This window comes from Prinia subflava, chromosome 6 (assembly GCF_021018805.1).
Source record: "Prinia subflava isolate CZ2003 ecotype Zambia chromosome 6, Cam_Psub_1.2, whole genome shotgun sequence".
Classification (NCBI taxonomy): Eukaryota; Metazoa; Chordata; class Aves; order Passeriformes; family Cisticolidae; genus Prinia; species Prinia subflava.
Genome location: NC_086252.1, coordinates 2912604 through 2937978, shown reverse-complemented (window position 1 = coordinate 2937978; position 25375 = coordinate 2912604). Strand labels below are relative to the sequence as shown.

General features: G+C 37.3%; 1 protein-coding gene across 2 annotated transcripts in view; it reads right to left on the bottom strand.

Moving 5' to 3' along the window:
* Positions 1–25375, bottom strand: part of HIBCH (3-hydroxyisobutyryl-CoA hydrolase) — a 38291-nt gene that overhangs the window by 6125 nt on the left and 6791 nt on the right. For both annotated transcript variants that reach the window (XM_063399901.1, XM_063399900.1), the window contains exons 7-12: positions 12690–12768; positions 8379–8524; positions 7629–7715; positions 6406–6464; positions 5600–5681; positions 698–817 (exon numbers count right to left, since the gene is read on the bottom strand). In XM_063399901.1, coding sequence (XP_063255971.1) covers positions 698–817; positions 5600–5681; positions 6406–6464; positions 7629–7715; positions 8379–8524; positions 12690–12768 — 573 coding nt within the window. The remainder of the gene's footprint in view (positions 1–697; positions 818–5599; positions 5682–6405; positions 6465–7628; positions 7716–8378; positions 8525–12689; positions 12769–25375) is intronic.

Genomic DNA, 25375 nt, shown 5'->3' with positions numbered 1-25375 from the left:
GCATGCTTCATTAGTAATAGAGCACAATGCTAGTTTTAGTCAGAATTAGAGAGATTTTCACTTATTTAAGTATTTACTTTAACCACCACAAATCACTTACTCAGACATATAAAGACCTTACTTTAAAATGTGACAAAACTAATAATAAGGATGCCTTGGAGAACCCTGTAAGGCATTTGTTCAGGTGGTTCAGTTAGCAGCTCTGTTCCACTGGAAGGATCACTTTCTCATATGCTACCCAAGTATTCAGCACTTAGTACAAATAGCACTGAAATCTCTTGCTGTGATAAATTTTTCATAGACAGCACTCTTGAAAGGCAGTGATAAACAACTATTTGCACCCTGCTGCTGGGAACTGAGGCACTGAGGACTAAGTAATTTAAATAGAAAACCTTTCAAGAACACCAGTTTTAAAATTACAATCCAAATATGAAACACTACGTATATTAATGTTTTCATACTTTAACAGAAGTCTTCTGCTGAAGATCTGACCATCATTAATGTAGTGTCCTTTGCATTCCATATGATAACAAGAAACTAGAAAAAAGCAGCAGCCTCACAAACACACAAAGATGATACTGAAAACTAAAACCAATAAATTAGAAACTCTTGATGAAATCTACATAAGACTTTCAGTCTCTGATAAACTGTTCCCCTCTGTGGCTGGAAAGGGCCAAGGGGCTCAGCTGCTGCTTACCATGCACGCTTGGCTCAGTCTGTATTCCATCTGCAGTACCTCCTGTAAGCTCATGGAAGCTCCTTCTCTGAGCTGTCTGAGAGTCAGCTTTAAAGACGTAGGTGACATCTTATTAATAGTCTGGGGAAGACATTAACATGATTTTTATTTTCTTCAATTTGGACACTTTTGTAAGTCTGTCTTTAGTGCATTTTAAACTTTGTAAAGTAAATGATGGTTCTCTTGTCCCTGAGCTCCCTCTGTGACACCTATTCCTCCTGCTCCCTCCCACCAAACTGTCACATTAGATGAACTTTCCTGCATCAGCTTTGATCAGCAAGGTCTCTGGGATGTGTGCCATCACTTGTGGAAAGCCCAGAACTCCTAAGGTCCCATCATTGAAGATCAAATTACTACTAGCCAGAGAAGTTAATGTAGTTTGAAAGACATTTTCAATAAGAAGCTTTTGATAAGTGAAGGCAAGTGTTACAAGCAATTATACTTTGTTTTTAAATATCACATATATAGTGTGATTTGTTCACAGATTTACTGATATTGTAGGTGATAACAGTACTGCTTAGCATTTAAGTTTTATTTGGTACAATAGAGAAATAAAGTAACAATAGAGAGATTGGCAACAAACTTCAAGTTGTTTCTTCATGATCATTTGCAAAGACCAAACAATATGCAAAGAAAACTGTGCAAGGAAATATTACAATAAACCAAACATATTTATTCAGGTCTTGTCTGGGATCAGCAGATACTGAAGTAATTTTGCCCTACATTGCTCTGCTGATAGGAAGCTTGGAGGTCTTGCCTTACTTCTGACAGAAGTACAGGCTATAATATTGTGCCACAGAAAGGATTCTTTTAAAGCACACAAACAAATGCTGTGAATCTGGCTCTCAGGAGTATCCTTTGGTGAACAGCATGCCAGTAAACAGTAGAGGAAAGTGGGGAGAAAGACAAAATCCTAGTTAAGAAAAAAGAACTGAGCTTTAAAGCTTCCTGGGATTGTGGGGAAAAGGAGCTAAATCTTATTGTTGCTTATCATTGTTTTCTTACTCTAAACATGATCCTCCTTTCTCTGTAAATCCAAATAAAAGATGTGTATCATTCATGGTACAATAGACATTTCCTGATAATTAGGACATTTTTACCACTATTAAAAGCACCAGATGGTAAGATTTGCCTCTTTACATTTATTTTCATTGCAGATATTAGGCTTTTTACCACAGCCTGAAATGGCAGGTTTCCAGTCATCAGCAGCAACATTTTTTCTAGCTCCCAATTACTCTTCATCCCTCCAGATACCAGCTGATACAGCAGTGACCCATTTTGCCTAGTTAAGCTGGAAAACATGTGATTGCTACACAAGCAGGAGTCTGTGGAATTGTGCCTTCAAAGCACTGGTTCTGTCGCTCTGTAACTTGCATGTAATCACTGTGCTGGAGAGAGAAGCTGGCAAAGAATGAGCCAACACTGGCTCCAAGTGCCAGCAGTTCCTGAGTTCCGGTCAAGCTCTCCAACAGTGAGCTGCCTTTCAGCAGATTAAGAAATCTGCTGTACCTCTGACTACATTACTCTGTAGGTCCCAGATTGGTGGCAGCTCTTAACTGGACCCCCTTATTTCCTGTAAGATGCTCTTGCTGCCCTTACCTTTCAACTGGACCTTCTCTACTTTGAGTTTCACATTCTGTCATTTGGATTAGGAAGTCTTTGCTCAGACCAGGTTAAAAGCTCTGCATGGTTCTGGTCAAAGCAAGCATTGGAATGGGGAAGCTCTGAAAACAGCATTAAGGCAGCTGCTAGATGCACTAGACTGGTTATCTTGGCACATCAACGAGGCTGAAGGTGGAGGAGGTACTGACATAAATCAAGCTGGAGGAAGAGGAACACAGCAGGAAAATGGGTAGGTGTAATTGCAGAAAAATGAGTCACCAGTGGAGCTATAAATACATCCTCTGTACAAAGAGGAGGGGATTGGTGCTAGGGAACAAGTCTGAAAAAGAGACAGGATCGGCTGGAGTGGGGTGTACTAAAATGCAAAGAAGTCCTCATAGAAGTATTTGACATCTATTCCAGTTATCTTTCAAACCATCTTGATTTTGACAGGATGATCCCAAAAGCTCTATGCTGAATTTGCAGTAGACTGGAAAAATGCTAACAGAACGTGACTGAATTAAGTGGCACTGACACAGCGGATTCCCTTACAAGCGTAGAAGTGGGAATAGTGACTTTCTTTCACTTATAAAACCTAAAACCTCCAGAGGTCCAGTGCATCACTCCCTTTGCAAGAGATGAAGACATCCATCACTTACTTTCTCAGCTATCAATGCATTTGTTCAACCACAGAGGACAATGGTCCTGGAGGAGCTCTAACAATGTATGAGGAGCACCTAGCCAAAGCTACGCAGTTCTGCCCAAGGACAGAACATCACTCTCACTGGTCTGCCAACAGAGCTTCAGAATGCTGCTTTGAATTCAGTACTACCAAGCTTCATTCCTGCAATCCACCTCACCCATTTGCTGCACACACAATAAAGTTTCAGGAGCTATTATTTGCATCCCAGCAAATGGTCAGTAGATCCTGTGTCTTGTAATCCTTAGTCTGCAGTGTCCTGCAACACTACACTGCACTCATTCAGTACCAATGAAAGATTTTAAACCATGAAGTGTCGGTGCTCAGAAGCTGCACTGTCCTGCCAAAAACCTCTAAGAAAGTGTTAAGTGAAAACCAAGTCAAGTATCTGATGCTTTTCAGGTTTTGACCTCACGTTTGCTTCATCCCACTGGAAATGGTACACCTGCCCCTCAGATAAAGGCTCTTTGGCTCATGTAAATCCTGAAAACAAAGGAGCGCTACAAAGTTAAAGGTTTGAAAACTACTGAGTTCAAAGTGTCAGTTCCCTAGCTTTCTACCTGTTTGTAGCTGGGCTCAAAATGTGATGTCATGAAGTCATTATCAAGTAGAATTTTAACAACTTTATATGCTTCTTCATGCAATATTTCAGTATCAGATATGTGACAGCCTTCCAAGCAGGCATATTTTGAAATTAAAAAGCAGTACTGTAAGTCAAAGAGAACAGGGTACTTGGGATAGCACAGCTCACAGCATACTTGGATTATTGCAGAACTAGGAGTTCCATTTTATTAAGCTAGTTCATCCAAGGTATAAGATGGATGTATCAAGGGGTACCTCCAAATTAGGACATTTGTATTAAACTTTCAGTTAGGGCTTATTCCATAAGCTTACTTATACATATAATAAATACAGGGATAAACAGAGAGAATAAGCATATACATGGCTGTTACTGAACCAGCTGATAAGGTATTTATTGGTTGGATTTGCTGCTGTACCTGGACACTGAAGTGAAACCTTGGCTTCTCTTGCCTAATCCTACTGCACAGCACAGCATGTCTGCTGTCAAAAACTCCTCTGAAATGTAAGTATTTGTTCATGCTGAAGTCTTGCATCTGCTAGAAAATGTGGGATTTGTTTCATGGGTTTTTCCCACGAATTTCTGCATGGACTGAAGCAAGTCTTACTAACACAGTCTTCTCTCTTGAACAGAACAGACAATTGTTCTGAAACTCTGGCCAACTCCAAGGACATTCATTTATAAATCACATGAAAGAAAAAAAGTTGTTATAAAGTCCTATTAAAGACATGAGATAAGAGAACTGAAGACGCAAAGGCAAAATAGCCTTTTTGTTGTTGTTGTTGAGGAATTAAAAAAATTAGTTAGACAAAATCATAACTTTGAAGTAGATGACCTAATTTAGTCATGAATAGATGACTTTAAGTTCTGAATTAAAACTGTTAAACAAATGAACGATCATAAACAATAAGGAAAAAGAACAAATAATTCTCAGTTATTTTCAACATCCATTGAACCTAATCAATATAATATGAGCAGATAAAATTTTTATTCTGGAACCAACTCATTTGACTGCTTTATCCAATGGAACTTGAATATTAGGGGGAAATCCGTTTTCCCTTTTATTCAATTTTGCTTTTATAAGACATATGCTAAACTTCTTGCAATGTACTAGATGTACTGGTTGGCACAAAGATAATCTTAAAACTTCCTTTCTCAAAAACTGTTGGATAGTTCTAGTGACAATGTGTTACATTTTGAATTAAATTTTTTTTAAAAAGTGATAGGGTGCCAAATGGGAATGCTACCTAATAAAATTCCTTCTGCTCATGTCAAAGTCACAGATGATGGATGTTTTATTTTACTGTGAAAGGTGGATTTCTTCTATGAGCTGTAACTAAAGTTAAAATGACCCTTGTGTTGGAGAAATGCTTCAGTTCTGTCCAGCTGGAATATTTCACTAGCTCCAAACCAAACTTTTACAAGGCACCTGAACAAAGCTACTTCAAAGGAAAAAAAGAAAATACACACATTATTTATAAATTAATGTAAGTTCCTTCTTGCTTTTGAGGCTGATATATGAATTATGTGTGTAGCATTGCTGCATGTTTTTTGAGTAGTGACTACATCCAACACTCAGAAATGCATTAGAAAGATCAAAAAACACTTTGTGATTATAAATTTTTTGCTGTTTACTCCAATGAGATATCTGGGATGGAAAAAAACCAGCAACACTGTTCTGGCACTGTTTCATTCCAAGCCTTGGCAATAAAAAAAGAAACTATAAAGGGAACACTTGTTCACAACAACCCCCTGGCTGTGGGGAGGGGAAGAGAAAGGGGAGTTTGGTTTTTAACTAAATTACAGTTTTATGCACTGTATGATGGTGCTCATATTGTGTGATTTTAGAGTAATACTCTTGTCTGAACAGAACTACTGAGAATCCCTCAGACCAAAGCCCTATAGGGTAACTGAAGTCTGCCCATAAGAACCATAAAACCAGACTTAAAATCTCTAACAAAAATGACATAGAAGACTTTACCTCTAGCTCCTTCATGGCAAAAGGAGAACCATCTTGCTTTAATTTCTTAACAATTTCCTCCATACTATTTGCTGAAAATAGACTAGAAGAAAAAAATCAGTTAACAAGCTGGTTCAGTCTCCCTCTTACCTTTGAAGGATCAGCAACACTGACAGTAGAAACAGAGCATAAGCAGCTGATTTGGCTTTTCTTAGCTTTTCTTCCATGTTCAGTTTCAAGCAATTCAGGCATCTCATTTTCCTTTAAAAATCTCTAAGAAACCTTACTAACAAACTCTGGTATTTATCTATACACTTCAATTACTACCATCACTCTTAGCTGTATTTTTACAACATAGAAATCTTCAGCTATCAGCTCCATTCTACTGGTTTGGTGTCAGCATCTTTTATCTCTAAATGTAGTTATTGCCATCCCTCTCCAAGAGTTTTAGCTCTCTCTTATCAGTCTCACTTATTTCTCCTTCCCTTTCTGATACACAGAAGTTCCAAGCTATCACAGAAATGGCCTTAACCCAGTGAGTACTGTAAATGTGTTAGGAACCGTTACTCTCACAAATTCCCATCCAATATCTACAGAAAATGTTCATTTTAATGAGCCACAGGCTATGAATCAGGCTGCTTTTCCCAAGTGTTTAATGTAGGGATCAGTGAAATATTTAATGAGCTTCAGCTAAAGCTCCCTAAAGACAAAATATGACTTAAACTTGAAGGTAATTTCTCTCACCTTATCTGTGAAATACTGTTACTAGATTTAACTTCATGTTCTCTACCCACAAGAATAAAATATTTTTAAAGATTGCTGAATACCTGTTGATCTTCTCCATATGTTCAGCAAGTACAAACTCCTTTTCTTGATCAATTGTGCACTATTTAAAAAGAAAATACATATTTTACTTGGTTATTTTAGACTGAAAAACGTATCCGTATGAAAAAATATCAGTGGCTTGTGTTCCAGAAATATCGTATCATAAATGAACGCTTGATGATCATAAGACAGTGCAATTTTTAATGAATTACAATTTTGCAGTGTGTATATATGAACTTGTCACTATCCTGTGAATGTTGAAGATGTTGCCTCATACTGCAGTGTTTGCTCTGAGCTCCTGTGTATGCATATTTTTCTGGGTGGTTATCTTGTGCACAAGTAATTCTGATATTCTATCAAAACTCTTCTGTGCAATACACTAAGAAAGTCAGTGTAAATAAATCTACTCAAAAATCAAAGATTTTTTTTTTAAAAAACTTTCATTTTCTTTAAAAATACACAGGCCTATGTTTAGCCTTTTTTAATTACAAAAAAAAAAAGGGATTTCCTTCTCATTTCTATGCCATTTAACAAAATTTTATTTAGACATACAAAGCACGTGATCCATCGGCCTTCTGTGGGAAGGCTATCAAATGTTTCACATCTTCTGGCATTAAGGGGTTTGGGACATAGGCAAATGTTTCAGGAACAGCAGCTGAGGCTGAAAAGGTTCCCTGGCATTTCAGCTCTGATAACTAAAAATACACAGGTTCCTTTTCCATTCAGTGTCATCTTGTAAAGCGGGACAATGCAACATATAATCACTCCTATTTCACAGCGTTCTGTTTTGTCAAAATAATCAATGTACTACTATGATGTAAATTAGCTTATCCTATTTATTTTTCCAATTCATTTTATTTATCAACTTTGTAATTGCAAAACAGAAATAACAAGAGCAGACACAGCTCATTTTAAAGCTGAACAACAGCAGAGTAATTGACTGAGTAACACTGAATACTGGCTTGACTCTAGAAGTTTTCTTTCTTTTGAAAGAGAACTGCAATGCACATCAAAAGAGTTAAAATAGCTACTGATTGTAAAGGCAAAACCTTTTATTTTCATGCCCACTGTCACATGGGGCTAACACAAGTATTATGGATGGAGTACGAAGAGTTTGGAAACTCGTTATTTTCAACCATAAAAAAAAGATAATCAATGGCATGGATAAAAAAGAATGTCTACATATATTTAACAATTTGGCTTGATTTCAGTAATTTCAGATTACCTTCATGTGGTAAGAGTTCAATAAATCTGCAATTTTTTCTTTTGAAGGAGATTTCAGTGCAATCAGGTCTTTCTCCAAGGCAGGTAGCTATTAAAAATAAGATTTAATTACAAGTAAGTAAAACAAAGCATACTACTTGGGTTATTACTACGGTAATAGTAGGATATAAGTATATAAACACCCCCTTGTCCTCCCCAACTTTCTGACAGACCTTAAAGAAGTACAAAGCAAAAAACACAAAGAGACAGAGTTTATGTGTCAGTGTTGAACCACCCAAATTTAATTATGTCTGCAGTGACCAGCAAAGAACTGCTTCCCAAGCAGCCCCCAAAGCAGTGCTACAGCTGCAGCAGGTAAAGCCAGGCTGCACCAGTCTGAGAGGAAAGAACATTTCAATGGGGTGTTAGCCTCACTGCAAACTTTGCAGTTGGATAGATCTCTAGTTTTGTACACTGTTGTCTAAACTGTACAATTTTTTAAGCAACTTCATTCTGCTGAGTAGCTCATGCCCTTCCAACAGGAATTGGAATTGTAAAAATAGCACCATTTGCTCTTTCCTTCAAGCAAAGCTGTCACGAGCTGGCAAGTGTCAGAAGGACAGCTTGAGAGGGTCTCACCATCCCTGCTTGCAGGGCATGGCCAGCTAATGTGAGTGCACCTCTGCAGACACCCACCCTGTTGGTAGCAGGGTTTTGGGGTGCTGAAACCCCAAAGCTCTCCCTGTGGCTGTGGGCACTGCTGGCACGTTACCTTTGCAGATTCCACAAAATGCGTTGCGATGCCAACTCTCAGCACATCTCTTCCTTTCAGCCTGCATCCTGTCAGTGCCAGGTAATAGCCGATCTTTCCTGAGAGCCTTGGCAAGAAATACCCTCCACCTACATCAGGGAAAAGGCCTGTAATAAAAAACACAAAACAAAAGTGAAGGGAGGAGGTCTTGAACTAATCATCACTAGCAGCAATTTTCTCTTGTCTCACTTTTACCTTCCTTACACAGGCACAGCAAACTTGCCCAAATTTCTCCTTGACTTGGCTTGACATTTCTGGCATCAAACCCCTTCCTAAAAGCAAACTCTTGAACACTTTCCAAACTTCATCCTTTCCACTGGCACATACTTTACAAAAATATAGCAAACAAAAATATTTATTCTACTTGCCAACAACTCGAGACAATTTTAGGTGCTTGAAAAATCAAGTGTGTTCTCAGCAAAGAAACAGAAGAGACACAAGGAATTGTAAAATAATTCGTGCAAGCTCAAACTGGATGCTGCTTTTCCCTGAAATCTTTTATTAGGATAAAAATATTAAACACTGATAAAGTACCTCTTGCACAGCTTAATTTGAACAAATTTTGGGGCTGAGAATTCAATAATAGATCAACAATTTTGCCAGGGTCTTCCTGAAGGTGGAAGCACAAGATGCTGACTTAGCACTTGGCTCTTTGACAGGACTGTGACTAAGCTAAAATTTTTAAAAAATTATCAAACTCTCCAGTTTAGTAACTGTCTTATACACTTTTTAAAATCTACAGAGTAGGGTAATTTTTTAAAAAATTCAAAGCTGTGACTAGAATTTAAAATACTTTTAAAAGTTGTATTGGAAAGTATCTACCTTCTGTTATATTCATTTATCACCAAAAAATAAATTTAGGCATCTTTTTAAATGTACTTGAACTTTAGAAAACTTCAGCTTAGCTGTATTGATTTCAGAAATCTGAATGTACAGAAGCAGGGTCCAGTTACTACCTTGACATCATGCCAATGGTGCATCTGTGAAACTGAAAGTCTTTTAAAGAAATTAAAGGTGTGATGGGATTTTTTTCCACTTTCAGCGAATGAATCAAATGAATCATGAAAAGAAATGAGCAATAAGAAACTCGTAAGACACTTGCCAAAGAAGAGGTATTAACTGGGAAAATTCAGATGTACATAAGGAGTTTAAATGGGGTTCTAACAGAAGATGGCAATTTTTTCACTCACAAGTAATTGCTTTTGTTCACAAGAGTCAATGTGTGTATAATAGAAAGACCCTATTCCAAGTATTTTGAGACATGGGAAATTAGTGATCCCTGAATAGTCCTCCCCCTAGGATGGAATAAGGGGAGCTTTCTTTCAAACAGCTGCTCTTCAGTGTTTCCCTCTTAATATCTAACCCATCTCAGCTTCTCCTCTGGTTCCCTCATGGTCTTCTATTTGTTCTGCTGCTTCTAATACATCAAAAGGTTGGGTTTAGGAGTCACTTCCTATCAGTTACAGCTGTAGTATTCTATTGCCACTGATGTGTGTGCTGTCATTAATTGATTTATTCCTCATCCCCCAGGCTACTGAGACATACAACTCCTCTGAAATGCTGAATGCCTTGCTGACACCCTTTAAAAGCCCTAAGCTCTATTAACTCCAATTCATCACTTACCTTCTCTTTCATCTGTACTCACATTCTCACATAGTCTATTCTACATTTTACCTTCTCAGCCTGAGCTATCATAACAGTGACGCCAAGATTTCTCTTTAGTTTTATTTCTATTCATCTGTCTCCCCTTGGATATCCTTCTACTGAAAAAAAAAAACCAAAAACCAAAGACCCAACCCCAATCTCATTTAAAAGTAAAACACATCTTAAAAATGCCCTCCAAAGCAAAAAGGCAATTACATTATTCTTTCCATCTACCAGAACAACAGCAACAATATTTTTTCTTTTTGCTGTAGTTAAAGTAATACTGATACTGGAGTACTGCTCTCCCCACGCTACAGCACATTTCCAGAGGAAAAACATCTTCTATTGGGATCCATGGTGTCCTTCCACTTGGCCATACACAGGAAATCGGTTCAGTGAAGTTGATTAGTTTAAGTAGCTTTAGAGGCAAATAAACCTAAATTGAATGAAGGTATCTTTAATTAAGGAATTTACAAACAGGATTAGTGAAGGTCTACCTAATCCACTTTAAACTTACTTGGTTGCATAGTCTGCTATAGCTTCTACAGTTTCCTTTTAAATGCTCTTGTCCTCCTTTTTCTCTTATAATTTTACTCCTCTTGTCCATGTTCTACATATTGCTCTTCTCTCAGTAATGCTTCCTATCTATATATATATATATAAAGAGCAGCCACCTCTTTGCTGCTAGGGTTCTCCTAATGTATGCCATATCTGATTTTTGGTTCTTTTGTTAGCATTTAGCCATTATTTCTCAATTTCCTAGTGAAGTGAGAGCAGAGCTGTGTTACTGCTGGGCTGCCTGGGCCATGAGCACATCCCTGCACTGCGGAGTTGCAGTCTGTGCTCTGACACAGGTGCAACATGCTCTGCTGTAATCCCAAGGGTGCAACTCTGCATTTGCCAAGCAGAAGAAAGGCAGTGCTGCTACATTCTTATCTTGTCTGACAGAGGGGTTGGGAATTTATTAATACTGACTTCTAGAAAGATAAAAACTTAGCAGGGACATGTGTGAAAGTTTCCATTATTGGTGTAACACCACCTCAAAGCCCATACCTTATACTTTCATCCTTTGTTCTCCCCACCTTCCTCCTTCAGTGCTGCTCTGCAGTGCTTTATCTTATCTATGTCAAACTCCTACAGTCTAGAACTGCCTTTTCTTTCTACTTGTTAAGTGGCATATTTATCTACATCCTTTTATTTATGGTAGTGTACAAATGCAGAATAATTGTGTGAAAATGGAGCAGCTGAATGAATACTTTGTTTTCATTTCACAGCAAAGGTGTCATGCCTACTGAAATAAGTGAGCACATAAAAAAACCCAATTAATACAGTATCTACAGAGCTAGGCATTTTAAACACACCCCACAGAGATCAAAACAGCTAAGCCTTTAAATCCAAACAGATTTCAGTGATTTTACTTCTAAGTGATCCTAAAAGGGGTTTAATTACTTTCTTTCCTAAGCAAGTTCTAAGCTTTTCCTTCACGTCTTACCAGTCTATTTTTGTTTAAGTAAGTCCTTGTCAACACAGGAAATCTGTGTAAAGTACATAGTTCTTGTTAATATAAAACTACTCATATATTTACCTTTGAGGAAGAAAGTGAAGGTACTTTTATCATTAGAATAATTTCATATGCAAATGAACCTCTGTGTAGTTCAAAAAAAATACAAATACAAATTACTTCCTTCACATGGTTTTCATATACAACAACTGATCATAAACTTCAGAGCTTAGAAAACTCATGTTGTATTAAAGCTTAAGTTTAGTTTACTACATTTTCCTTCAGCAATTAAAAAATACTTGGAGGACTGAAGTAGATTTTGATTTTTTTTTCATCCCAACTTTACTCATTCAGAAAAATTACATTACATTTATCAGCTAGCAGGAATTGCTCCAATTTTTTTTTTCAGGAATTAAAATGGTAAAGAGCTTGCTTGTGTTTGGTTGGTTTATTATGCTTTATTGTGCTTGGCAGTTGAATCAGGAGAGTTCCCTTTAATCTAACTCATTTTTCCTGAGCCATACCTGTATCTTTATGTAGGCTCTGGGATACACTTCTTTTTTGTACCTCTCAGAATTCAGAAAGAAACTGTAAGATCAAACATCAGAAAACACAAGGTACATGCTGCTCTTTAAAACAAAAAAAGGTGACACTGAAGACACTGTGGTCTTTCCTAGGCACAATCTGTGCACAATTGTAACAGATTTATATCAGTAAGCCACAAGAAAAGCTGGAATTCCAAAATCTGTCCCATTAACATTGCAGAGCAGCTTGTAGTGCACCCAGTTTGACTCACACTGAGTTCCCAGGGTAAAGCTGGTGTACCTGCACTGGGAGCTTCAGACTTTATCTGCCCCAATCTGTAGCAAGACACAGTTCTTTTCAAAAAAGTTTTATCCTGAAAGCCTTTGTGTCAGTCTACACAGTTAAGAGTCTCAATGATCAGCTCCCAGAACACAGATAAGTTTCTAATAATTTAACAAAAATACTTTCCATATATGATCATCTCCAATTCCCTTTTAAAATTCTTTCCCTACCACCAAAGCATTCAAAGACATTTCAGCCTCATTACACAAACAGTGAAACCCCAAACACATTAACACGTGATAATCTGTTCAAACACCTACCTATTGCTGTTTCTGGCATGGCAAAAACAGTCTTTTCTGTAGCAACTCGAAAATGTCCATGGACTGAGACACCAACCCCCTATACAGACAAAGGACACAGTTACAAAATTACTGCTAAAAATAATCATAACCACAATCCTATGTAACATACCTCTTGCTTTGCTATACAATTTAAATAATATTAGATTTACCATGTGCAGCTCAACAAATTATAAAAAGGCCTTTTATGGTTCAAATGCTAATAAAGCATCATATTATCTTCATGACTTGGTTGAAATAGCTTTCTATGCTTTGAAAGATGGGTGAGTCATACAGAGAATAACTTCAAAAAACCCTGAGTGACCCTGTTGTCTCCACTGGGTAACTACCAAGGGAGTTGACAACCTTTTGCCAATGTTACTCCATCTACAATTTTTGCACGTACTTCAAATCAGCAACAAAATACAGCCAGTACTTCTGGAAAATACATAAATTTCTCAAAGCTGTCATCTTAATGCTTTCAAAAGAAATAATAATTAACTGTTCCTCTAATGTGGTAATTACCTACACTATAAACACAGAAGTATTTCAAGCAGAAAAAGCCTTCAGCATTATTGATTAAAAATTCAAAATATGCTGTTAGAAACTCTCTTTTTATCCCAGGCTCTTGTGTTCATCAAGTAATGTATTCACATTTCTAAGCAGCTAGCACTCTTCTCTAGCAGCCTGTGCTGATAAAACACTTCCCTCAAAATTAGAAGAGTTTCTGGTGCTGCCTATGCCACATTTTCTGATTTAGGTAGTAAGCAGCAGAAAGGCCAAAGTAAAACAATTTACTTCATACTAAATAAATTTAATTTAGCTAAATTTTCAAGACTTAAACTAACAAAACCAAAAATAGTTATATGAAGAAGTTACTACTTAGTACTAATATTTGAAGTAATCCAAGAATATTTAGATTTACAGGTCACAACCACAACATACATACTGAGGTCTCACTTCTCAAAGTTTACCTGACACTTGTCAATAGAAATGTGTGCTTCTATCTGGAGACGAGACCCTCTGCTGAATACCTCACAAGTAGTTATTTCACACAAATATTCTTTCTTTCATCCTTCCCACCATTTCAGTTTACTTCTGTTCCTCACTGTTAATTTTCCCTTTGCTCAGTCTTTCCAGCCATCCATGTTTTATGTTAAAACCAAGGTATCTTAAAAATCATTGGCCCAAAGAGGTCAGTGTCCAATGAGGCTAGAATGAATTTTAAATAACATTTTTAACTATTTAAATACTATAAAAAGGGCACTTTACCCAACGAAGGCTATTAGTCTTCACAAATATCTTCACAGTATTTCTTACTTCCCATCAAAAACAGTGGGATTAATTGGGTGATACTCCCTTGGACAAGCAGTATGTATTTGACAGGTTTTTAAGGTGAGAGTAGAATTTCTTTTCCTTTTGCTTATCTACAGAGATCTTTGATTGGGTTTTATGTCAAAATTTTTTAAAAGTTATCTCAATTTATTATAAATAAAATTTCCTCTCACCCTTCCCTGGCTGCTCTTACAATTCTGCCCAAGAAGAAATTAATTTATTCCATTAGGGTGATCCACAACTAAATCTGAAAATATTTTCAATTTTCTTCTGTAAAATGACTATCTGCCACTCTCAGGTTTTAATATAGATGCACAAAGTTTTCAAGATTCCAGTTTAATTTCCTGCGAAATGCACCCATAGGGTAAGTGGTTATCCAACTTGATTTCATATTCAGGAACTAATCCAAATGTATTCACACGAAGCACTGCTGTTCCCAGGAAGCGAATGGGATTTGAGCAAACATCTGAATCTTATTTGCACAGGGTAAATCCTTGTGTCTCACCCCTTATCTGTCCTTTGGCTCTTTGTCTGAGCACTGGGCAGATCTCATCTGAGCAGCAGCAAGAGCAACAGGCCTGTATTTAGCTGTCCTGAAAATGCAAAGCTCCGTGCAAAGCTGTGTTCACTCTAAAACAGTTGCAGAAATCTTAAATGGAAACGTGACTTCATCACTTCCAACTTTTTAAATGTCATAATATCATATTTTCACTGCATTAAGTAAAGCCTGCTGTTATTTTTATGCATGCTGAGCAAAAATTATGACCTTTTTGTAAAGATAGCGAAATAAAAATCATGCCCATTTTGGTCTTTCTAATGCTTAAATTAATATTTTCTAACCCCACATCCAAAAATACAAATACTATCTATCTCAAAGTATTTTTCTGGCTTATTTTCTAGACAATCAGAATTTTGTTTAAGGACTCAGATTTTTGGCTTGAGTTTTAAGTACCAAAGATTCAAGTGTGAATTCCATGAAGGGAGCTTCTCTTCCAACCATGTTCTTTTTTTAGAGTGATAAAAATAAATGTCTAGTTTTAAAAATAGAAAGTTGAAAGCTGTAATTTTCTTTTGAAAGAAATAATTAAATCAGATTTAACCTTCTCAAGTGCTTAGGCCATAATTGGATTTGTTTTCTAGATAGCCTTGGAGTTTTGTATCATAGATAACAGCCTTATTTCAGTATATTTAGAAGACTAAAACTATATTTTCTTTTTATTCATTAGAAAATAAGTGGTGTGAATATGGTCTTGCTTCTTTGAAGATCATTTCTAAATAATCCAATATTAGGATAAAATTTGGAGAGAAAAATTAGTTAATGGTACAAATCCCAGTAACTTCTTTACTGGTGGTCATATGCTTTTTTTTGTTTGTAACATCCCAAATGGTTTGTAACATCCCAAATGGTTAACATTATCACTGCATGTTTAACCTTCTAGATCTAACACAGAGGACAGATACTCATTAGTTTAATACATCCTGTGTAAAGAACTAACCAGTCAGAAGTCTAAATGCATTCCTCCCTCATTTCAGGATTTTCTAATTTTATTTTGTTTTCATTCAGCTGAACTCTTACATAGCCAGAGTCCCTCCAGGAGGCCCTTCACACCATTAAAAATCTTCAATTGGACTGTGCTCACTTCACCAGGTTTTTTCCAGCATTTACACACAACACTATAATATCTTTATTAAAATACACCATATTCTGCACTGTCAGAGTTCTACTTTTCATGGTCTACTCTACTAAAGCTGGTATCTTCCTTCAGGCTTCTCCAGGGTAATACATTCCCATAGTCAATCAGGCTTTTGCTGCTGGAAACTTCTTTTTCCATTGACAGCTGAATTTTGAATTTTGTAAAGGCTACTTACAGAATGAGACTAAAAGTTATGGAGAATAAAGAAACTAACAGGCAACCAACTAAAACTACTGGGCTGGTTTTGGCTGAGATCATTTTCTTCACAGGAGCTTCTTCATAGCATGGGGCTGTGTTGTCTCAGCATACCTCAGGGAGGAACATAATTTCATAAACAGTTCATCTGAATTCATCAACAAGCTTACAAAAAAAGAATGCAGAGTATCTGAATTTTATTTCCCCTACAATACTGCCCACTCAATGCTGTATTTCAAAAGTCATTATGTGACTCTGTATAGAAACTTTATCATTCATTTCCATTTTTTTCCTCATGATGAATACAGAACCTTAATACAAGTATTTTCCTAATGACAAACAAGGTGACCAACAGATGCAGAAATGAAATACAACTACTGTGAATATCTGTGTCCCAAAGGCTGTATTATCTTAATTTGAGAATGACCCACATTTAGTAAATCAGAAATTGAGGGCCACCCCAACAGAGAACTATAGAGTGAAATAAATACTCCCTTCCTGCTCACATATAAAAAAGCAGACCTGTGTCACAGCAAAACCACCCATCACACGTGGCTATTTACTGAATAATCTAACGCAGACTGTAAAGGAAGCACTGCCTAGGAATACTTAGGTGACACAATAAAAGAAATATAAATAGAAAAGGTCTTCAGGGATGTTGCCTGTGTTACCTTCACCAGGCTGGTAAATAATTTTTAGCTGTTTGAGTAAGCAGTGTTATGATAAAACCAATATTGACTGCAGTGTAAGTCCTTTTGTAACAGCTCCCATCAAGTGACTACGCTTTTTAAATTTTTAACTGCATGAGAATAGCTTCTGGTAGAGCTAGAACCAAAAAGAAATGTAGCAATCAACTGCACATAACTGAGCATGACACAAAAAAAGGGCAAATATGTCTGCATGTAAATGTGCAAAAATAGCCAAGGTGCAGCAAGAACGTTTTAAAAGGTAAAGTAAGGGAGAGTATTGATTCAGGAAGCAGCAGGAGCTTACAGCTCTGGTGGATCAAAATTCATGGATGTAAGAGCATTACCCCCTGCATCCAAACACAATGGATCTTAAACTGAATCAAAATTAATCTTTGTTCATCATTAATGTTATGGCCCAATCCAAAGAGTATAATCCATTTTCATCTGTAGATATTAACAGACAAGATGACATAGTGAACCAGAGCAGTGCAGCGTGACAGATCAATCTGGACATACAATATCACCTTCCTTGGCTGTTGATACGTAAATAAACTCTATACAAGTATTTTAAAAATATCATTTTAAAAAGTGGGTATTGTGAACTTTTCAATAATTTAGTGTGGTATTTTAAAACATAAAATATTGATGGTATATAATTTAAATATAAAATATTTATTTCCACATACTGGTTATGTACTGTTATGGACAGCCTCAGTCCGAACTGCTACAGACACGTAGAAGCACAATGACCTGACTGCAGACAGATTATCTGTAATAATATCTGATGTCTCAGACTTGTTCTTCTGACCCCTAAGTATTTAAACAAATTGATCCCACTACATGAATAATAATCTTTTAGGTCAGGTTCTTCTCACAGGGAAACCTAAAGAAAAAGACACATAGGCCATTCTGTGCACCAGTGCTGCCACAGTGAGTTTCCTTTATCAACCAGATTTAGATTGACCTTTTAAAAGCCCTGGCTTGATTTTTCTACTGGCAGCCCAGATTTTCAGTGATTTTTCAAAACAATTTTTAACTAGGGTAGCTATCATCATCTGCACAATTTTTTATGGACATAAGACCTGTGCTGCAACAGAAAAAAAAGAGAAGATGCAGGAAGACCTGGATCTGAAAAGCCAATAGCTCTTAATTAGTAATGAGTACAATGTTTTCTAGTTTTACATTTGAAAGTATTCTTTTTATCCCAATTTTGTTTCTTTATACATAACTGGCCAGGTGCATTCAATAAAAAAGATAGCAAATGCAGCTTTTTTATTGGTTCTAAAATTCTGGAAGAAGCTCTCCCCTCTATCACCTAAAAATATAGCTACTGTAGGAAATCCCTGTGTCCAGCTCATCAAATCTTCATGTCTGCAGGGAGGGCAGAAAAGTGGGAGGGAAATGTGCTCCAGCACCTTGCATCAGTGCATAACTGAGCTTTCAGGTTTTATCTTAAAACTGAAGAAACACTTCCTGTTCTTAAACACAGGTACGTGCATCAGAACTTTATTTAAACAGTGGCACAGTTATTTGGGATAACAGGAGTGAATCCAGAGGGTTCTCTGTAATCATGTTCTATTTCACTGAAAACAGTGCTTAGAAAGTGTAAGACTGAAAGTCTTACGACTCAAGGAGGAAATGAGCCCTCAAGTTCTTCAGGAATTGAGGACAATGGGCAGAAATATGAAAGGATGGAGAAGCAGACAAAGGTAATTCCCTTTAAAATGTTTATTCCTTGATCTATAATAAAGGGAAGGAGAGGGAAATAATGAGATAACTCTCAATATGAGGCTAGGAAGGTACACGAAGGCCTAGAATCGGAGAAAAATAGAGAGACTTTTAGCATGCAAGAGTCTGGTGTTAAATGGAAAGAACAAATCTGCAGAAACCAGCAAAAATCTCCGTCACTGCAGAGTAAGAAGGGGGAGGGAAAAGGAGTTTTACTTACTGTACAAGTACTCAGCTATAACTTAAAATACTTGTATTCAAGACAGTGCTTTATGATAAGCCCTATGGAGAATAATATCATGTGCAAATGATTGAGCATTCAGTGGTTACTTTTTGTGATGTCAGGAGCTGCTGACATTCTAGTCTGATTAGCCACAAAATGAAGAGCACCATTTATCCCTGAGACCACACACCCAGAGCCAAGCAGGCAGAGCAGCGTGGCCAGATGGCAAAGAAGCAGCAACAGCAACAAGGAGTGAACTCTTTCTTAGGATAGCCTCAGCATTGTATCCAACACCCCATATTTCAGAAGATAAGTGGTGCACAAGTCAATCTCTAAACGATTTGTTTGCATTTACAAAATCTGTATTCTACTTCACAGTAAAAGCTGCCTTCAGCTTTGAAGCACTGGCAACAGAACAGGCCACAAAGTTCTCTGTGCTTCAGAGGCACGAGGGAGGGGGACAGGGGGACAGGCAGAGAGAGAACTGGAAAGCAGCTTATGTAGGTTTAGTATGACAATTATTTTTACTTCAGGGCAGATTTTAGAGTGTAAATTAAAACAAAACTGAAGATGTTCCACAAGATGGTTAACAAGAGGCGTGACATAAAAAGGAAGAGAAAGAATAAGTATTGGGAGAAGTCCCAAGAAGTACTGACATTTCTAGGTTTTAGTTTCCTAGCTTTACAAACGGCAAAAGGCATAATAATGTCCATCACAGTAGAGAAATACTATGTAAAATCATAATATTTCATGAGCTTTCATATGCTGCAGTTAGTCACCCCAAGCCCCATACATATACATGTATATACGTATATTGGTGACTATTAAGTAGAATTTCCATGATGTGCAATAAAATTTGCACCCCATATTAAACCACAAATGAATTGCTTTGTTCTGTAGGCAATATCCACTTGTAAATGTGCATTACTGTAATTAAAAATTGTATCACATGTGGGTAAAAATAGGAGATTTTATAGATACGTTTAATCCTAATGTTCCCTGGGTTTTGAATGTTAGTCTCAAATGTTGCTATCTACACTTCTGAGTAAAAGTCACATGCCCACAACTTATATGAATAGATTTATGTTGGTAGTGAAAGGAACATTGCTGAAGCGTTACAGCTGCACAATCTGGATAAAAATGGGACAGGATAAGGACAGCTATTGGTCAACTCCAGCTCCTTTGTGTACTGAAATTCTGTTGACTAAAATGGCTAATTTACAAGCTGCTTATGACATCACTACCAATTTACTTGAGAACAAAAGTTAATGGAATAAGAATTGCTGACCAAATCCTGCTGAAGTGTAAATGTAGATGTTTGTAAAGTACTGGTAGATGTGCTGTCAGGTCCTGAGATCTGAATTACAAGGAAAGGCAGATTCCTCTAGCAACGTCAGCACCTGGAATGTTTCGCCAGAAATTAAATGGCACTAATGTGAAAAAAGAGCTAAAGCTAAATATTGGTACTGAGTTCACTCTTCTACTGCAACAAGGATGCAGTAATTCTGGTTCTATACTCCAGAAGAGAAGATACAAAGGTAGATGCACAATAGAATGAGCATTTCCAAACCATGGAGTAGGTTCAGGAATTTGCATGTGTTTCTCTGGAACACCTGCATTACCCCTTGATTAAAATGACATCACTCATTAAGCAGCATTCTGAGAAAGCTTCATATTTTAAACCACAATGTTTGTGACGTCTCCACAGCATTGTTTCCTTTCACAAACAAGCAAGGGAAGCACAGCCTAGATGTAATCACTGGGAAATGGAGGGCACCATCCTCTGAAACAATATTAGGAGTTACCAGCAGTTTGCAATAAAACCAAGAGGGTACCCCAGCTGAGGTCATGCAGAGCCAATCATTAATGAAACCTCATTTGATAGCTTCATGATCTGCTTGGATGATGAAGTAACAACGATTTCTATAATTCACAGTTTACTTTTGGGGAAGGCAAATACTTTGAAGAGCAAAGATGGTTTTGAATTTTGCTCTTCAAACATCTGAAGGGCAAGATTCAAAACCATCTCACTTTGGGGAAACTAACAGAATGAAAATGGAAACAACTACACTTAGGAAGGCATAATCAGTTACAGAGATGGTAAGCATGCTTCCCCATGGAATAAATGGCTAGATGCTTTTCAGGGGTTTACAGCAACCATGCAGTTAGTACAAATGAGGTACTGCTGTTGTGAAAAGAACTACTGAAGGTACCACACTACAGCAGAGCAGGCAGCCAAGGGCTGAGCTGGGAACACTCAGCCCAGAGTCACTACAGCCTCATCAGCCCAGGGCCACATCATACAGCCCTCAGGTTTCCTGAAATTCAGGGAAAAGGTGTACTTTCTTTTTCTTCCTAGCCTTTGAAGAAAAGGGTGGCTCTGCAAAACTGACTCTTTGACAAATGAGTTCATTTCAAGGAAGAAGATTTAAAATTGGTAAAAGGTAAGTAATGAAGTGTACTGTGATGGAAGTTTATGTTAGGCAAGGAGGAAAGAGGTGACAGCAATAGTTTTGGGAATAACTAAAAGTGGTGGCCTCCTAGGACTGGATGCTTTCAAAACTGCTATTTACATGGACTATTTGTGACTAAAATACAGAATATCTCTGTAATATAGGGAGGATAATTGTTCTGCTCTATTTGGTGCTGATGAATTCTCCAGCTGAAATATTGTCTGGTCTATCGCAATGAACTGTAAAGTACACAAATGGGAGAGATTCCAGAGGATTGCAAGAAGACTAAAAGACTTAATCTATATAAAAGGCTGAATAGCTATCCTTATCCCTATTAAAGAGAGATGACTAGGAGCAAGGGAGTGCAAGTATCTCGAAACAGTCACAGGGAGCTGTGACTAACACTGGAATATATTGATTACACACACTAAAGACTTAAATTAGACACTAGGGAAACCATGCTTGAAAGAATAACTAAGCACTCAGGTGGCATATCTAGAAAAACCAGAATTCCTGCCGTTGGAGAGTTCTGAGTGCATTAGGTGAAAATCAGCTAAGCAGTCATCTAGCTGTACTTAACCCTAATGCAAGTGCAAAAGAATAACCCTCATGCTCCTCCCAGCTCTACACATCTGTGTAGTCTAAAGCTTAACATGAGATAGGAACATTCAAACAGTTCTTAAAAAAATTCTCCTGTCCAATAGCCACCCTAAAGAAACTCTACGTAACTGAGATGTAAACTCTCAGAGTAAGTAAAAGACCCTGCTTAAAAACCCCATACTGCCAGGTGTGATGACAAAACTAAAGGAAAGCCACTCATGAACCCAAAGACTCAGTCACAGGCTGGTATCTTCTTCTCCCAGTCTGTACTCCTGAGGAAAGGAGTCAGTCCTGTGTAGTGCTACTGCTCTCACAAACTGGGACCCACAATCTGAGGGACTCAGATGTTGCCATGAGGTTTTTCCTGTGTGCCAAGTGCTCATATTGAAAGAGAATATGCAGCTTCTCTCCTGCTTGTTAATGTAAACACTGGCCATGTTTTGCTAACTGTCTCTCTTTGTTTACATATTTCTAGATTGGAGGAGAAAGGTGATGGACAGTTAGTTTGACCAGCGTTGATTAGGAGGTGGGAATTTAATCCTCCAGTGGATGGACATTATAGGAGATGTATATAAGTTACTTTGTAAATAAACTTGAGGAGTTCCTGCTTCCTGCCCTGATCTGCTCACAACCCAGAAAAGTCTCCTGAGTCCCTCTCTTATCGTCAGGATCACCTGTGTCACTCAGAGATGGAAATTTAGTCAGATTGCAAACTAAAGATAAAACTTCCCACTATTCTTCCTAAATGTGAAGATTGTAAAATAAGATGCTTGGAGTAACTCAAACCACAGTGTTTTGCAAAGGGTTTAAGAGAGTTAGCAACTCTACTGAACTTATTTCTGTACTGAAAATGTAGTTTAAATGTAAGCTAAAGTTAAAACCTACTTCCCCCACAGGAAGACGTTTTCTCATCCTAAAACTAAAAGCATAAATTTTTAAAGCAAGGCTAAAACAAACTTAGCAAATATGCTGCGTAAGAGGCCAGACTAATCTACAGGATTAAATCCCACAGAAAATTGCCCAAAGCCAAGAATCCCTATGTTTGAGCAACACTCTCTTTACTCACCAGTAAAAAAAAAGCATTTGGGTTTCTAGTTTGGCCTCACTGATAATTAATCACACAAGCATTTAATAATATTAGACAATAGGCCTGAAAGAGCAACCAGTTGCTTTGCACAAAGCACAACATTCAACTGTGAAATCGATTGCCAGAGGTCTTTCTCAATACCAAGCCTACTTACTGTCAAAAACTATGAGATGTACAGAGGAGTGAGTGTGACCACTGATAGTTATTTAGCACTATGGTTCTGAAATAACGCCTGGCTCAGGAGGTTTCTAAATAATACATGCTCTAGAATATGATACTACAAACAAGCGTTCTTCATTCATGCTGTTACAGATTCTTCTATAAACTAAGGGTAATGGCCTTTGCTCCTGAAAATGTACTTCTCATTTTGCAAAGCTACTTAAGTTTTTTACATATTTTTTTAAGTTAAATCCAGTGACCTTGACATTTTCACCAACTTCCAAAGTCTATGCCTTGTTGCTTTTTTTCTTTTCTCTGTCAAATATTCTCCTTAAATTCCAAGCCAAATCACTGATAAGCCACCACTCAATCTGTCTAGTGTGCTTTTTTTGGTTCTGTAATTTTATGAATCTTTCTGTCTGCTAGAGAGAGTATCTGACGCAGTAACATTTTGTGCCAAAGGCCGGTTTAAACCTATAGCTTTGGACTGATCTTATAAATCACCTATATTCATCTCCAAAGAACTTCAGACAAGACTGTGACTTTTCTAAAACCAAGAAGACCAAACTTAGGATGTCATTTGCAGACAATAATATTTAAAAAACCCTCAAAGTTCTGAATTTCTTGTCAACTGCTGAGGTACTTAATTTGCAGAAAAATAAAATTTACAGATAGAAATCAGCTAAATCTGAAGTAGCTTTCAGCAACATGAGTGTGTGCCCAGTGTTCTTTTCAAGAGTCCATGTCCTTTAGCAGTAAATGTGGTATTTATAACTACTTTCAGTATTTTTCAGTAAACTGCAGTCACCTTTGCTTCTAACATATTTGTCTTACAAATTTGAACTTACTGCTCCAAATAAGTACAAAAAGATGAAAAGATACATTTATATTGAATATCAGTTTTGATGAACTACAGGAGAACAGACAAGAAGGTGCTTAGAACAAGCTCCACAGCTCCATCTGTTGGCTAATGAAACTCCCAAAGCCACCTACCAGCCCCTAGCCAATAATGAAGTGCAACCAGTTCATCTTTTGGATAAAATTCCAGGTTTTACTATCACAGATCTATGGCATCTGTGCACCAGTAGCAACTTCTACTATCCAAGCACATAGTAACGGAGTTTCTAATCACACTTCTGTGATTTTTAACTTAGTTCCCCTAAATTAGGCTGCATACTTCCTGAGTCAAAATCTAATCCCCTACCCACAAGTAAAGGTAATTGCTACTTCCAGTATAAGATAAGCGAGTTAAGTTGTCATTCAAACCCTAAGAGCAGTTAAACTCTGTCATGGTCCCACTGAAATGTGGGTATCCAAATTTGATTACCCAAAATAAAGTTTCAGGCTAATTGCTGTCTTTTAAAAGCTCTTTAGAGGAAAGAGAATTCATAAAGAATCTTAGTAATGCAGGATCATCTGACTCCATTACATTCTTTTCAGTCCAAAAATATACTTTCCTTTCAAAGGACAAAATTCTATTCCTGCTCAGGCCACAGTCATAACAAGCCATCTGCAGGACCTTTAAAAAGATATTGGCTGCTGGGCAGTTTTGCTCATTCATAGCTTTCCATCCTATTATTCAAAAGGCCATAAAATAAATGGACTCCCTATCTCTTATCTACGAACTTTCAGGACTCCTATGGTCAATAAAGTACTTTTTCTGCAAGAAGAGCTTCAGAACAAGTCCCCTTTATGCTGGAAACAATGTATGTATGCTAGGCTGGAGGGAAAGGCTCTCTAGCTGAGATCTTTGGGGCTAGGTAGCAAAGAACCAAAGGGCAAGAGAGCTACTGCATGTTTAGGTCACAAGCTGAGAATACCAAAACAGACAAATTAAATGTGTAAGGAAAGATGAAAAGGAAGGAGTCATGACAGGTCATGGATCACGTAGTGTTCCACTTCTCACATCTATCATCTATCTATGTGACAAACTTCATTTAAATAGACTCTACACCCGCACCACAGGGACACGCCAGAGAACAATCTAAATCTAAGCAGTGACACAGCAGACAGGCTTCAAAGTTAAACTCATTGTTCAAAATAACTGAAGATTATTTTAGTCCACTCTCTGATACGGTGCAAATATACCCTACAGATGTGAAACTCACTAAAACAGAATTTTAGCATGGAAAAAAAGCATGGCATTGCCCTGTTATCTATCTACTAACGGTGTTTACAGACAACAATTGCTGAAAAAATTATTAACACTGAGTATAACTAGCAATATGATGGAGTCTTCTCTGTGTTGCTTTAATAACAAGGTGCAGCCCTGGGTGAGGTGTGTGTGCAATCAGGATCCCACAAATGATGTTTTAAAAATACTACAGAGGTGAGAAAGTAGATGCATTTCCAGATTACTTGTTGGAAAAATATAGAATTTGTGAATGTCTGTAAAGGTGTAGCTTACAATTTTCCCAATTTTTCAAAGAGTTGTTCTTTAAATGTATTTTATTTAGTTCTTTTTTTAATACAGTTAGAACGGAGAACTATTCTCAACTTTTTAAA